Source organism: Oncorhynchus masou, chromosome 10, assembly GCF_036934945.1.
Source record: "Oncorhynchus masou masou isolate Uvic2021 chromosome 10, UVic_Omas_1.1, whole genome shotgun sequence".
Lineage (NCBI taxonomy): Eukaryota > Metazoa > Chordata > Actinopteri > Salmoniformes > Salmonidae > Oncorhynchus > Oncorhynchus masou.
Genome location: NC_088221.1, coordinates 52,631,865 through 52,648,304, shown reverse-complemented (window position 1 = coordinate 52,648,304; position 16,440 = coordinate 52,631,865). Strand labels below are relative to the sequence as shown.

The 16,440-nt window shown below is 51.0% G+C and overlaps 1 protein-coding gene across 7 annotated transcripts in view; it reads right to left on the bottom strand.

Annotated features, from left to right (window-relative positions):
• dip2a (disco-interacting protein 2 homolog A) overlaps positions 1–16,440 on the bottom strand; it is a 238,573-nt gene that overhangs the window by 123,329 nt on the left and 98,804 nt on the right. For 5 of the 7 annotated variants that reach the window (XM_064976987.1, XM_064976988.1, XM_064976992.1 and 2 more), the window contains 3 exons: positions 15,271–15,408; positions 10,462–10,581; positions 668–957 (listed from right to left, as the gene is read on the bottom strand). In XM_064976987.1, the coding sequence (XP_064833059.1) occupies positions 668–957; positions 10,462–10,581; positions 15,271–15,408 (548 nt within the window). The remainder of the gene's footprint in view (positions 1–667; positions 958–10,461; positions 10,582–15,270; positions 15,409–16,440) is intronic. The other 2 variants (XM_064976991.1, XM_064976994.1) reach the window with 1 other exon arrangement.

The following is a 16,440-nucleotide window of genomic DNA, read 5'->3' as shown; positions in this document are numbered from 1 at the left end:
ATACATACTGTCACCATCTGTCTATAGGATACATACTGTCACCATCTGTCTATAGGATACATACTGTCACCATCAACATATAGGAGACATACTGTCACCATCAACCTTTCGGACACATACTGTCACCATCAACATATAGGATACATACTGTCACCATCTGTCTATAGGATACATACTGTCACCATCTGTCTATAGGATACATACTGTCACCATCTGTCTATAGGATACATACTGTCACCATCTGTCTATAGGATACATACTGTCACCATCTGTCTATAGGATACATACTGTCACCATCTGTCTATAGGATACATAGGATACATACTGTCATACATCTGTCATACTATAGGATACATACTGTCACCATCTGTCCATACTGTCACCATACTATAGGACTGTCACCACATACCTGTCACCATACTGTCACCATACATATAGGATACATACTGTCACCATCAACATATAGGATACATACTGTCACCATCTGTCTATAGGATACATGCTGTCACCATCTGTCTATAGGAACACACAACCACTGTGAAGATGCAACTAATGCGACCGAAACTGTCAATAGCTGCTTTGACACAGTGACATACTGGCTAAAGGATTGGCTTTAACACAGAGAGAAGCTGCTTCGACATCTATAGGAGAGAAAAAGACCACTCACTCTATCTCCCGGCAGCAGTAGTGGCTCGTTCCTAGTGCTCAGTTTGTTCAGAAGCGTGAAGGCCAGTTTCTGGCTGCGTGTCCACAGCTTGCCGTAGGTAAGAGTGTACACTGGTTTACCAGCGTTGTCCAGGGCAGTGAGACAGGGGCTCCTGGGCTGGGTGATGCCCCAGCGCTGGAGGGAGGCCAGCAGGGAGGGAGGCCAGTTGGTCACTACACCCAGAGGCTCGCCTGCTAGAGGGGACATCTGGTTCCCCTCCGCCTTGGGCTGGTTAGGGTCCGGCTGCTGAACTAAAGAATTTACATGTTTTATTACTTTATCCAAGGTGAAAGAAGCTTACAGCATCCCTAACCCCCAGCATATCCATGTTCGAACAGAGAACAGAGAGAGATGGAGGAAGGAGAGAGAGGGAGGAGAGAGAGATGGAGGAGAGAGACAGAGCAGAGAGATGGAGGAGAGAGACAGACTTGTACATTGCCTCATTAAAAACAATGTACTGAGCAAACATCAAATTGGCTTGTTACCAAATCACCATACAACAGACCATGTAATAGACAAACAAACAAACCAAAACAAAGAAAAAGTCTTCTCATGCTTTGTTGAATCAATTTGGCATGAAGGGTCTGCTATATAAATTGATGGAAAGTGGTGTTGGGAAAAAACGTACAAAATTATAAAATCCATGTCCACAAACACACATTTCTTTCCAAGGGTCATGGGGTGGAACAGGGATGCAGCTTGAGAACTAGAACAGTCCTTCCTGTTTGGGTTTCTGCCTATAGGGAAGGAGGAGCAAAATGTAGTCGTGATCTGATTTGTCGAAGGGCGGGGGAGGGCCTTGTAGGCATTTTGAAAGGGGGAGTAGCAGTGGTCGAGTGTTTAACCAGACTGAGTACTACAGTCAATGTGTTGATAGAACTTCGGTATCGATTTCCTTAGGATATGTGGTTTCCAGTTTACATAAAGCTGACCATTATGGACTCTTCATCCCTGAGAAAGTCCTAAAGGCTGAGCTTTTGGTGCAAGTCAGGGTGGGTTTAGTGAAGAAATACATTTTCTCGTTGAAAGATGACGAGGGGGAGGCTTCAAGAGAGGAGACAGCTAGACCTTCCAATGCCAAGTCGAAAGACAGGGCGGAGGAAGGGGATGCCCGTAACCCCCTGTATTTTGGTTAGTGCACCAGGTGGTGCTAGTTAGGAAAGTAGTGGGTAGGCAGGTAAGGTAGGAGAGGGGGGGCTTTGATATTTACTTTCTTTGCTTTGGTTCCGTCCAGCCCCTTTTCCCCATATTACCGTGTGAAGGAATAAATTCCATGTGAATGGGACCACTCCCTCTGCCTTTGTCATCCTTACTCGCACCTACAGTCCCATACCTCTTGAGTTGTAGCAGGGTGTTGCATTCCCTCTTCCTAGAGGCGTACGTAATCATGGCCTATGCACCACCTCTTGGCCCAGCTCTACTCTCCTCTCCCCCGGTATCCCCTCCAGTAGCCTGCCTCAGAGCAGAGTTAACCCCAGCCTCTGCTGCCTGTAGGTTGCAATTATCTATACGATCTCCCCGTCTCAGGACCTTTCGTGGGCAGGCAAACTTCTTGTCCCCAAAGTCCCCACACTCAAAACACTGAAAACTATCTGTGCTAGCAAAAACAGCGTACCACCCCTCCCCCTGCTTAACCCCACATACCACCCCTCCCCCTGCTTAACCCCGCGTACCACCCCTCCCCCTGCTTAACCCCGGGCACCACCCCTCCCCCTGCTTAACCCCGCGCACCACCCCTCCCCCTGCTTAACCCCCGCGTACCACCCCCTCCCCCTGCTTAACCCCGCGCACCACCCCTCCCCCTGCTTAACCCCGCGCACCACCCCTCCCCCTGCTTAACCCCGCGCACCACCCCTCCCCCTGCTTAACCCCGCGCACCACCCCTCCCCCTGCTTAACCCCGCGTACCATCCCTCACCATGTACCATCCCTACCCCTGCTTAACCCCGCGTACCGCCCCTCCCCATGTACCACCCCTCCCCTTGCTTAACCCGTGTACCATCCCTCCCCATGTACCACCCCTCCCCCTGCTTAATCCCACGTACCATCCCTGCCCATTTACCACGCCTACCCCTGCTTAACCCGCGTACCATCCCCCTCCCCATGTACCACCCTCCATTTGCTTAACCCCACGTACCATCCCTCCCCATATACCATCCCATCCCCTGCTTAACCCCGCGTACCATCCCTCCCCATGTACCACCCTCCCCCTGCTGAACCCTGCATACCATCCCTCCCCATGTACCACCCTCCCCTTGCTTAACCCCGCGTACCATCCCTCCCCCTGCTTAACCCCTACGCCTGCTTAACCCCGCGTACCATCCCTCCCTCTGCTGAACCCCGCGTACCACCCCTCCCCCTGCTTAACCCCGCATACCACCCCTTACCATCCCTCCCCATGTACCAACCGAGCCCTGCTTAACCCCGCGTACCACCCTACCCAACCCAGCGTACCACCCTTCCCCCTGCTTGACCCCGGGTACACCCCTCCCCCATGTACCACCCCTACCCCTGCTTAACCCCACGTACCACCCCTCCCCATGTACCACCCCTATCCCCTGCTTAACCCCGGGAACCACCCTGCTTAACCCGCGTACCATCCCTCCCCATGTACCATCCCCCTGCTTAACCCCCGGGTACAGTAACACCCCTCCCCCTGCTTAACCCCGGGTACAGTACCACTCCCTCCCCTGCTTAACCCCGGGTACCACCCTCCCCCTGCTTAACCCCGGAGTACCACCCCTCCCCCTGCTTAACCCCGGGTACCACACCTCCCCCTGCTTAACCCCGGGTACCACACCTCCCCTGCTTAACCCCGGGTACCACCCCTCCCCCTGCTTAACCCCGGGTACCACCCCTCCCCTGCTTAACCCCGGGTACCACCCCCTCCCCCTGCTTAACCCCGGGTACCACCCCTCAACATGTACCACCGCTCCCCTGCTTAACCTCGCATACCACCCCTCCCCTGCTTAACCTCGCATACCACCCCTCCCCCTGCTTAATACCACCCCTCCCCCTGCTTAACCCCGGGTACCACCCTCCCCCTGCTTAACCCGGGTACCACCCCTCCCTTAACCCCGGGTACCACCCCTCCCCCTGCTTAACCCCCGGGTACCACCCCTCCCCCCTGCTTCCCACCCCCTCCCCCTGCTTAACCCCGGTACCACCCCTCAACATGTACCACCCCTGCTTAACCCCGCATACCACCGCTCCCCCCTTAACCCCGCATACCACCCCCTCCCCCTGCTTAACCCCACCCCCTCCCCCTGCTTAACCCCGGGTACCACCCCTCCCCTGCTTAACCCCGGGTACCACCCCTCAACATGTACCACCCCTCCCCTGCATAACCCCGCATACCACCGCTCCCCCTGCTTAACCCCGCATACCACCCCTCCCCTGCTTAACCCCGCGTACCACCCCTCAACATGTACCATCCCTACCCCTGCTTAACCGCGTACCACCCCTCCCCTGCTTAACCCTGCGTACCACCCCTCCCCTGCTTAACCCCGCGTACCACCCCCTCCCCCTGCTTAACCCCCGGGTACCACCCCTCAACATGTACCACCCCTCCCCCTGCTTAACCCCGCATACCACCGCTCCCCCTGCTTAACCCCGCATACCACCCCCTCCCCTGCTTAACCCCGCGTACCACCCCCTCCCCCCTGCTTAACCCCCGCGTACCACCCTCCCCTGCTTAACCCCGCGTACCACCCCCTCCCCCTGCTTAACCCCGCATACCACCGCTCCCCCTGCTTAACCCCACATACCACCCCTCCCCCTGCTTAACCCCGGGTACCACCCCTCCCCCTGCTTAACCCCGGGTACCACCCCTCCCCCTGCTTAACCCGGGTACTCCCCCTGCTTAACCCCGGGTACCACCCCTTACCACCCTCCCCCTGCATAACCCCGCATACCACCGCTCCCCTGCTTAACCCCGCATACCACCCCTCCCCCTGCTTAACCCATACCACCCCCTCAACATGTACCATCCCTACCCTGCTTACCACCCCTCCCCCTGCTTAACCCCCACCACCCTCCCCCTGCTTAACCCCCGTACCACCCCTCCCCCTGCTTAACCCCCGTACCACCCTCCCCCTGCTTAACCCCCGTACCACCCCTCCCCCTGCTTAACCCCGCGTACCACCCCTCCCCCTGCTTAACCCCGGGTACCATCCCTACCCTGCTTAACCCCCCCGCCCCTCCCCATGTACCACCCTCCCCTTGCTTAACCCGCGTACCATCCCTCCCCATGTACCACCCCTCCCCATGTACCACCCCTCCCCCTGCTTAATCCCACGTACCATCCCTGCCAATTTACCACGCCTACCCCTGCTTAACCCCGCGTACCATCCCTCCCCATGTACCACCCCTCCATTTGCTTAACCCCACGTACCATCCCTCCCCATATACCATCCCATCCCCTGCTTAACCCCGCGTACCATCCCTCCCCATGTACCACCCCCTCCCCCTGCTGAACCCCCCCATACCATCCCTCCCCATGTACCACTTAACCCCGGTACCACCCCTCCCCTGTACCACCCTCCCCCTGCTTAACCCCGGGTACCACCCCTCCCCTGCTTAACCCCGGGTACCACCCCTCCCCCTGCTTAACCCCGGGTACCACCCCTCCCCCTGCTTAACCCCGGGTACCACCCCCTCCCCCTGCTTAACCCCGGGTACCACCCCTCCATGTACCACCCCTCCCCCTGCATAACCCCGCATACCACCGCTCCCCCTGCTTAACCCCGCATACCACCCCTCCCCCTGCTTAACCCCCGTACCACCCCTCAACATGTACCATCCCTACCCCTGCTTAACCGCGTACCACCCCCTCCCCCTGCTTAACCCCGCGTACCACCCCCTCCCCCTGCTTAACCCCGCGTACCACCCTCCCCCTGCTTAACCCCGGGTACCACCCCTCAACATGTACCACCCCTCCCCCTGCTTAACCCCGCATACCACCGCTCCCCTGCTTAACCCCGCATACCACCCCTCATCCCTGCTTAACCCCGCGTACCACCCCCTCCCCCTGCTTAACCCCCGGTACCACCCCTCCCCCTGCTTAACCCCGCGAACCACCCCCTCCCCCTGCTTAACCCCCGCATACCACCGCTCCCCTGCTTAACCCCGCATACCACCCCCTCCCCCTGCTTAACCCCGGGTACCACCCCTCCCCCTGCTTAACCCCGGGTACCACCCCTCCCCCTGCTTAACCCCGGGTACCACCCCTCCCCCTGCTTAACCCCGGGTACCACCCCCTCAACATGTACCACCCCTCCCCCTGCATAACCCCGCATACCACCGCTCCCCCTGCTTAACCCCGCATACCACCCTCCCCCTGCTTAACCCCGCGTACACACCCCTCAACATGTACCACCCCTCCCCCTGCTTAACCCCGCGTACCACCCCTCCCCCTGCTTAACCCCGCGTACCACCCCTCCCCCTGCTTAACCCCGCGTACCCACCCCTCCCCCTGCTTAACCCCGGTACCACCCCTCCCCCCTGCTTAACCCCGCGCCACCCCCTCCCCCTGCTTAACCCCCACCACCCTCCCCTGCTTAACCCCGGGTACCATCCCTACCCCCCGTACCGCCCCTCCCCATGTACCGCCCCTCCCCTTGCTTAACCCGCGTACCATCCCTCCCCATGTACCACCCCTCCCCATGTACCACCCCTCCCCCCTGCTTAATCCCACGTACCATCCCTGCCCATTTACCACGCCTACCCCTGCTTAACCCCGCGTACCATCCCTCCCCTTGTACCACCCCTCCATTTGCTTAACCCCACGTACCATCCCTCCCCATATACCATCCCATCCCCTGCTTAACCCCGCGTACCATCCCTCCCCATGTACCACCCCTCCCCCTGCTGAACCCCGCATACCATCCCTCCCCATGTACCACCCCTCCCCTTGCTTAACCCCGCGTACCATCCCTCCCCCTGCTGAACCCCGCGTACCATCCCTCCCCCTGCTGAACCCCGCGTACCATCCCTCCCCCTGCTGAACCCCGCGTACCACCCCTCCCCCTGCTTAACCCCGCATACCACCCCTACCCTGCTTAACCCCACGTACCATCCCTCCCCATGTACCAACCGAGCCCTGCTTAACCCCGCGTACCACCCTACCCAACCCAGCGTACCACCACCCCTCCCCCTGCTTGACCCCGGGTACCACCCCTCCCCCATGTACCACCCCTACCCCTGCTTAACCCCACGTACCACCCCTCCCCCATGTACCACCCCTATCCCCTGCTTAACCCCGGGAACCACCCTGCTTAACCCCGCGTACCATCCCTCCCCATGTACCACCCCTCCCCCTGCTTAACCCCGGGTACAGTAACACCCCTCCCCCTGCTTAACCCCGGGTACAGTACCACTCCTCCCCTGCTTAACCCCCGGGTACCACACCTCCCCTGCTTAACCCCGGGTACCACACCTCCCCCTGCTTAACCCCCCCTCCCCCTGCTTAACCCCGGGTACCACCCCTCCCCCTGCTTAACCCCGCGTACCACCCCTCAACATGTACCACCCCTCCCCCTGCTTAACCCCGCATACCACCGCTCCCCCTGCTTAACCCCGCGTACCACCCCCTCCCCCTGCTTAACCCCGGGTACCACCCCCTCCCCCTGCTTAACCCCGGGTACCACCCCCCCCTGCTTAACCCCGGGTACCACCCCTCAACATGTACCACCCTCCCCCTGCATAACCCCGCATACCACCGCTCCCCCTGCTTAACCCCGCATACCACCCCTCAACATGTACCATCCCTACCCCTGCTTAACCGCGCGTACCACCCCTCCCCCTGCTTAACCCCGCGTACCACCCCTCCCCCTGCTTAACCCCGCGTACCACCCCTCCCCCTGCTTAACCCCGCACCACCCCCCCCCTGCTTAACCCCGCGTACCACCCCTCCCCCTGCTTAACCCCGGTACCACCCTCCCCCTGCTTAACCCCGGGTACCACCCCTCCCCCCTGCTTAACCCCGGGTACCACCCCTCCCCCTGCTTAACCCGGGTACCACCCCTCCCCTGCTTAACCCCGCGTACCACCCCCTCCCCCTGCTTAACCCCGCGTACCACCCCTCCCCCTGCTTAACCCCCGTACCACCCCCTCCCCCTGCTTAACCCCGCTACCATCCCTCCCCATGTACCATTCATTCCCCCTGCTGAACCCCGCGTACCACCCCTCTCCCTGCTGAACCCCGGGTACCGCCCCTCCCCCTGCTGAACCCCACGTACCATCCCTCCCCAAGTACCACCCCTGCCTAACCCCGCGTACCACCCCTACCCTGCCTAACACGGCGTACCACCTCTACCCCTGCCTAAGTCAGCGTACCGCCCTTCCCCCTGCCTAACCACGCCACCTGCCCCTCCCCTGCCTAACCACGCGTACCGCCCCTCCCCCTGCTTAACACCGCGTGACCGCCCCTCCCCCTGCCTAACCACGCGTACCGCCCCTCCCCCTGCTTAACACCGCGTACCGCCCTCCCCCTGCCTAACCACGCGACCGCCCCTCCCCTGCTTAACACCGCGTACCGCCCCCTCCCCCTGCTTAACACCGCGTACCGCCCCTACCCCTGCTTAACCCCGCGTACCACCCCTACCCCTGCTTAACCCCGCGTACCATCCCTCCCCATGTACCATCCCTACGCCTGCTTAAACCCGCGCACCATTATACTACTATTTCTATCTATACATTTTGTATTTCTTATACCTTTGACTATTGGATGTTCTTATAGTCACTTTAATATTGCCAGTGTAACGGTATAGCTTCCGTCCCTCTCCTCGCTCCTACCTGGGCTCGAACCAGGAACACATCGACAACAGCCACCATCGAAGCAGCGTTACCCATCGCTCCACAAAAGCCGTGGCCCTTGCAGATGAAGGGGAACAACTACTCCAAGTCTCAGAGCGAGTGACATTTGAAACGCTATTAGCGCGCACCCCGCTAACGAGCTAGCCATTTCACATCGGTTACACCAGCCTAATCTCAGGAGTTGATAGGCTTGAAGTCAAACAGTGCAATGCTTGAAGCATTCCCAAGAGCTGCTGGCAAAACGCACGAAAGTGCTTTTTGAAGGAATACTTACGAGCCTGCTGGTGCCTACCATCGCTCAGTCAAACTGCTCTATCAAATCATAGACAACATAGACTTAATAACACACAGAAAAACGAGCCTTAGGTCATTAATATGGTCGAATCCGGAAACTATCATCTCGAAAACAAATCGTTTATTCTTTCAGTGAAATACGGAACCGTTCAGTATTTTATCTAACGGGTGGCATCCATAAGTCTAAATATTCGTGTTACATTGCACAATCTTCAATGTTGTCATATTTGCCAGAATTTTACGTAATTTAGTTCGCAACGAGCCAGGCGGCCCAAACTGTTGCATATACCCGGACTCTGTGTGCAATGAATGCAAGAGAAGTGACAAATTCACCTGGTTAATATTGCCTGCTAACCTGGATTTCTTTGAGCTAAATATGCAGGTTTAAAAATATATACTTCTGTGTATTGATTTTAAGAAAGGCATTGATGTTTATGATTAGGTACATTAATGCAACGATTGTCCTTTTTTCGCAAATGCGCTTTTGTTAAATCATCCCGTTTGGTTGTATTTGTTAGGAAGAAATAGTCTTCACACAGTTCGCAACGAGCCAGGCGGCCCAAACTGCTGCATATACCCTGACTCTGTTGCAAGAGAGGTGACACATTTTCACTAGTTAAAAGAAATTCATGTTAGCAGGCAATTTTAACTAAATATGCAGGTTTAAAAACATATACTTGTGTATTGATTTTAAGAGGCATTCATGTTTATGGTAAGGTACACGTTGGAACAACGACAGTCCTTTTTTGCGAATGTGCACCGCATCGACACACTAGATAAACTAGTAATATCAACCATGTGTAGTTAACTAGTGATTATGATTGATTGATTGATTTTTATAAGATAAGTTTAATGCAAGCTAACAACTTACCTTGGCTCACTGCATTCGCGTAAAAGGCAGGCTCCTCGTGAAGTGCAATGAGAGGCAGGTGGTTAGAGCGTTGGACTAGTTAACTAAGGTTTCAAGATTGAATCCTCGAGCTGACAAGGTGAAAATCTGTCGTCCTGCCCCTGAAAGAGGCAGTTAACCCACCGTTCCTAGGCCGTCATTGAAAATAAGAATGTGTTTTTAACTGACTTGCCTAGTTAAATGAAGGTGTAAAAAAATATATATATATATAATAAATTAGGCCAAATCGGTGTCCAAAAATACCGATTTCCGATTGTTATGAAAACTTGAAATCGGCCATTCCGATTAAATCGGTCGACCTCTAAAATCTACCCCAACACACATCTCACTAAACTCCCAGTGACAACTAGGCAGGCAAGCACACTCACTTTTTCCATGAACACAACTACCACCTTGTTCATTCTGGATGGAGAGTGTCTATGTTCCGCTCCCACCTGTTCACCGACCATGAGCAAACCATTGACACCATTCTCCCCGGAACGCACCTGAAGCCATTCCGAAGTGACAGTTATTCTTCCCTAATCGGCTGAGACGTCATCGCGGCCACCACGCCTCCCAACCTCAATCAAACTACCCTTCCAGTCAGCACTGCCCTCCCTGCATCCTGTCCACTCCCTTAACAACCCCTGGTTGTCCATGTAAGGGGTAAGCGCTTTCCTGGAAACGTTCAACTGGACTCTATATAACAGAGGTGTAGAAACAGTTTTGATTTCCATGAGTAGAGATCTGCTACTTACCATCTACAAGCTCCTCGAAGTCATCAATGAAGAACTCTCGAAGTGACGGTCTCTTAGGTCTCTTCAGAGTGTTGAGAAGCTGCTGGATCTTAGAGGACACTCTGCTGTTCACTGGGACACCTAGAGACAAGGGGGAGAGAGACATTGAGAAACCTATTCAACCAAAAATCATAGAGACCCAGAAAACCTGAGTCTACGCATTCACTATGATGAATCACTAAAACGATACAGAAATATAAATCAAATCAAATTTATTTATATAGCCCTTCGTACATCAGCTGATATCTCAAAGTGCTGTACAGAAACCCAGCCTAAAACCCCAAACAGCAAGCAATGCAGGTGTAGAAGCACGGTGGTTATACTACGGAAAAAGAAGGTACAGCATGTCAGAAATATAATTGAAGAATCCACTTCTGGGAAAATGATTCAAAAAACGAACAAAAACAAGAAGAGTTCTCTATCCAAAACGGAGATGTATGGATAAACCACTTCTCCAATCTTTTTGGTCTGATAACAAAGAACATCAAAACCATATACATGATATCAAATTCAAATCTTAGAATCAACAATTAATAAACAACCAGAACCCACTGGATACTCCAATTACATTGAATGAACTACAGGACAAAATAAAAACACTCCAACCCAAAAAGGCCTGTGGTGTTGATGGTATCCTCAATGAAATTATAAAATATACAGACAACAAATTCCAATTGGCTATACGTAAACTAACATCATCCTTAGGCCTGGGATCTTCCCCAATATTAGGAACCAAGGACTGATCACCCCAAACCACAAAAGTGGAGACAAATTTGACCCCAATAACTACCATGGGAAATGTGTCAACAGCAACCTTGGGGAAATCCTCCGCATTATCATTAACAGCAGACTTGTTCATTTCCTCAGAGAAAACAATGTACTGAGCAAATGTCAAATGGACTTTTTACCAAATTATCATACGAAAGACCACGTATTCACCCTGCACACCCTAATTGACAAACAAACAAAAACAAAGTCAAAGTCTTCTCATGATTTGTTGATTTCAAAAAAGCCTTTGACTCAATTTGGCATGAGGGTCTGCCATACAAATTGATGGAAAGTGGTGTTGGGGAAAAACATAACATTATAAAATCCATGTACACAAACAACAAGTGTGCGGTTGAAATGGGCAAAAAAACATGTTTATTTTCACAGGAGCGTGGGGTGAGACAGGGATGCAGGTTAAGCACCACCCTCTTCAACATATATATTGGGGCGGCAGTGTAGCCTAGTGGTTAGAGCATTGGACTAGTAACCGAAAGGTTGCAAGTACAAATCCCCGAGCTGACAAGGTACAAAATCTGTCGTTCTGCCCCTGAACAGGCAGTTAACCCACTGTTCCTAGGCCGTCATTGAAAATCTGAATTTGTTCTTAACTGACTTGCCTAGTAAAATAAAGGTAAAATAAAAAAATATCAACAAATTGGCGAGGGTACTAGAACAGTCTCCAGCACCCGGCCTCACCCTACTAGAATCTGAAGTAAAATGTCTACTGTTTGCTGATGATCTGGTGCTTCTGTCACCAACCAAGAAGGCCCTACAGCAGCACCTAGATATTCTGCACCGATTCTGTCAGACCTGGGCCCTGACAGTAAATCTCAGTAAGACAAAAATAATGGTGTTCCAAAAAAGGTCCAGTCGCCAGGTCAACAAATACAAATACCATCTAGAAACCATTGACCGAGAGCACACAAAACCTATACATACCTTGGCCTAAACATCAGCGCCACAGGTAACTTCCACAAAGCTGTAAACAATCTGAGAGACAAGGCAAGAAGGGCATTCTATGCGATCAAAAGGAAAATTTAATTTGACATACCAATTAGGATCTGGCTAAAAATACTTGATTCAGGTATAGAACCCATTGCCCTTTATGGTTGTGAGGTTTGGGGTCCGCTCACCAACCAATAATTCACAAAATGAGACGCAGACGAAATTGAGACTCTGCAAGCAGAATTCAGCCAAATATCCTCTGTGTACAACATAGAACACCAAATAATGCAGAGCAGAATTAGGCCAATAACGCTAATGATCAAAATCCAGAAAAGAGCTGTTAAATTCTACAACACACCTAAAAAGGAAGTGATTCCCAAACCTTCCATAACAAACAATCACCCACAGAGAGATGAACCTGGAGAAGAGTCCCTTAAGCAAGTTGGTCCTCAGGCACTGTTCACAAACAGACCCCCACAGAGCCCTAGAACAGCAACACAATTAGACCCAACCAAATCATGAGAAAACAAAAAGATAATTACTTGACACATTGGAAAGAATTTACCAAGAAACTGAGCAAACTAGAATACTATTTGGCCCTAAAGAGACCGTACACAGTGGCAGAATACCTGACCACTGTGACTGAGCCAAACTTAAGGAAAGCTTTGACTATGTACAGACTCAGTGAGCATAGCCATGCTATTGAGTGAGCATATCCTTGCTATTGAGTGAGGCCGACGTAGGCAGACCTGGCTCTCAAGAGAAGACAGTCTATGTGCACACTGCCTACAAAATTAGGTGGAAACTGAGCTGCACTTTCCTTCAGATTACACAGATCCACAAAGAATTAGAAAACAAAGCCGATTTTGATAAACTCCCATATCTATTGGGTGAAATACCACAGTGTTGCCTCAAGAAAAGGTCAACCAGTGAAGAACAAACACCATTGTAAATACAACCCATATTTATGCTTATTTATTTTCCCTTTAACCATTTGTACATCATTACAACACTGTATATATATACATAAGACATTTGTCATGTCTTTATTCTTTTGGAACTTCTGCGTGTGTAATGTTTACTGTTCATTTTTATTGTTTATTATCTACCTCACTTGCTTTGGCAATGTTAATATATGAGTCCCATGCCAATAAAGCCCTTAAATTGAATTTAGAAAGAAAGAAAATGAGAGAAATTAAGAAAGAGAAAGAGAGAAAGTGAGAGAAACAGAAAGAAATATACTCTCAACCAGCTTCACCAGACCCCTCTAGTCCCTAGCCTCAGACCTTCGTCTCCAGACACCTCTCATTTCCTCATCAAGCAGCTCAGGGCACACCAGGGTCAGACGTCAACACAGACAAATTCAAAAAAACACCACAACATGTAATCTTATGTTTACCCACATAGCTTCATTTGTCACTAAGCTCTCTCTTCAATAAAACATTTATCATTAAAGCAGCTCGCCCCTCTAATATAACAGCAGCAACATGGTGTTCAATGCAGCACGCCCACTATCAGATTGAGACGCCTGTCATTAATACTAATCATGATTTAAAAAGACACAACAACTACTGCTAGTCCACATAAACCTTCTAGAACATACTGATTCATGTATCTTTCTATTACCTACATTAAATACATAGCATGTTAATTGAATCTGCTTGGACCAATGCCAAACACCTGTCCAACGTCCTCTGGGTGGCAGATGGCTATCATAGATCAGAACGATGAGCTATACATCAGCAGAGTGCACTTCTATAAAACAAGACATTGCTCCTTCCGTGCAAATGTTGCTCATCAGTACAATAAAATAGGTCCTATATGGAAGGGAAACCTATTGTTTGTTATCTGTAGCCCCATGAAACCAGCTAAAACATCATCAATAAGTCAATGTATGCACACACTACCATTAAATATGCATTCACCTGTATTGTGGATAAGGCTGCATCTTGATTTTCCAAGAGTATCAAGAGATTAACCATTCAAATCAATTTCTACCATTAACTTATTATGTAGTTAGATTGTTTATACCAAAGTATAATTAATTAATACATGTCTGTATCTGAAAAAAAGTAGAAAAACTGTCAAATGTAATGATGACATTGAACTCAGAAGATATCCAATGACTGAACAGCTGTAGCTGAGTTTATTATTCTGTAACGTTGGCTAATACGCCTTGTTTTCTAGCCGTGGTTTCTGTAGCTGATTTATTATTCTGTAACGTTGGCTAATACGCCTTGTTTTCTAGCCGTGGTTTCGTTTAGCTATCGACTATAGGGATGGTATTTACTATTTTGATACTGAACCTGGTATCGACATCAGAGTCAAAATTCAGACAAACTATAACAGGGCACACAGACACCAGCCACTGTAGCTGGTATTACAGGGCACACAGACACCAGCCACTGTAGCTGGTATAACAGGGTACACAGACACCAGCCACTGTATTGGTGCAACAGGGTACACAGACACCAGCCACTGTAGCTGGTATAACAGGGTACACAGACACCAGCCACTGTAGCTGGTATTACAGGGTACACAGACACCAGCCACTGTATTGGTGCAACAGGGTACACAGACACCAGCCACTGTAGCTGGTATAACAGGGTACACAGACACCAGCCACTGTAGCTGGTACAACAGGGCACACAGACACCAGACAGGGCTGGGTAATAGCTCATTTATAAATACCATCGGTAAGACCGAGGGCTCTGTCACCTTCGTATCCATCAGAGTCAGATAGATAGCAGGCCAAAAGCTGTCTCCGGGGACACCGTTCATCTGTCACCCCTCTAAATGACCTCTATCACAACTCAGGAACTGACCCTTACCCATCCCAGCACACTATTGTAAATCAACTGCAGGTACATTCCATGTTTCAAATGAAAATCCTCTCTCTCCACTAGTGAATGAAATCAGTCACATTTTAACATGAGTAGAGTGAAGCAGAGGTTTACAGGAGGATGTTGTTACTGCTGAGTGGATAGATAGGCCTCTTACTGAGCTCTCATTGACTGAGATGTTGCCATGGCTACCCGGGTTGACAGTGGGACTCACCATCAGCGGTTTCCATGACGCTGGAGTGGTTGTACCCCCTGGGGACCACCTTCACCGACGCCACCGGAGGTCTGTCTCTGTCCGCATGCAGCGAGTGTTCCAATAGGCCAGTCACGTCTGGGGGGGCGGAGTGGTTATCTGTGTGGAGGTCAGAAGTCAAAGGCTGCTGGGACTAGTTAGGGTCAAACACTCATGTGATTTACTTCTAAGGCCTATTATGGGATTACATTCACAGTCATTCAACACTTTAGTGCGCTCCTAAACACTATAGACCTGACAGGACTGGAACTAGCTGAGAACTTAATATTTAGAACTTCACAGTCAAATCTATCATTTCTCTCAAGGGTATTATTGAGTGTTGATAGACGGCATCTAACCTCTTCATGGTGAGGAACTGCAAAAACTGAAGCCTGTGTTCTAGACTAGATGGAACAGGATTAACTGAAGCCTGTGTTCTAGACTAGATGGAACAGGATTAACTGAAGCCAGTATTCTAGACTAGATGGAACAGGATTAACTGAAGCCAGTATTCTAGACTAGATGGAACAGGATTAACTGAAGCCAGTATTCTAGACTAGATGGAACAGGATTAACTGAAGCCAGTATTCTAGACTAGATGGAACAGGATTAACTGAAGCCAGTGTTCTAGACTAGATGGAACAGGATTAACTGAAGCCAGTATTCTAGACTAGATGGAACAGGATTAACTGAAGCCAGTATTCTAGACTAGATGGAACAGGATTAACTGAAGCCAGTGTACTGGACTAGATGGAACAGGATTAACTGAAGCCTGTGTTCTAGACTAGATGGAACAGGATTAACTGAAGCCAGTATTCTAGACTAGATGGAACAGGATTAACTGAAGCCAATATTCTAGACTAGATGGAACAGGATTAATTGAAGCCAGTGTACTGGACTAGATGGAAAAGGATTAACTGAAGCCTGTGTTCTAGACTAGGTGGAACAGGATTAACTGAAGCCAGTATTCTAGACTAGATGGAACAGGATTAACTGAAGCCAGAGTTCTGGACTAGATGGAACAGGATTAACTGAAGCCAGAGTTCTGGACTAGATGGAACAGGATTAACTGAAGCCAGAGTTCTGGACTAGATGGAACAGGATTAACTGAAGCCAGTGTACTGGACTAGATGGAACAGGATTAATTGAAGC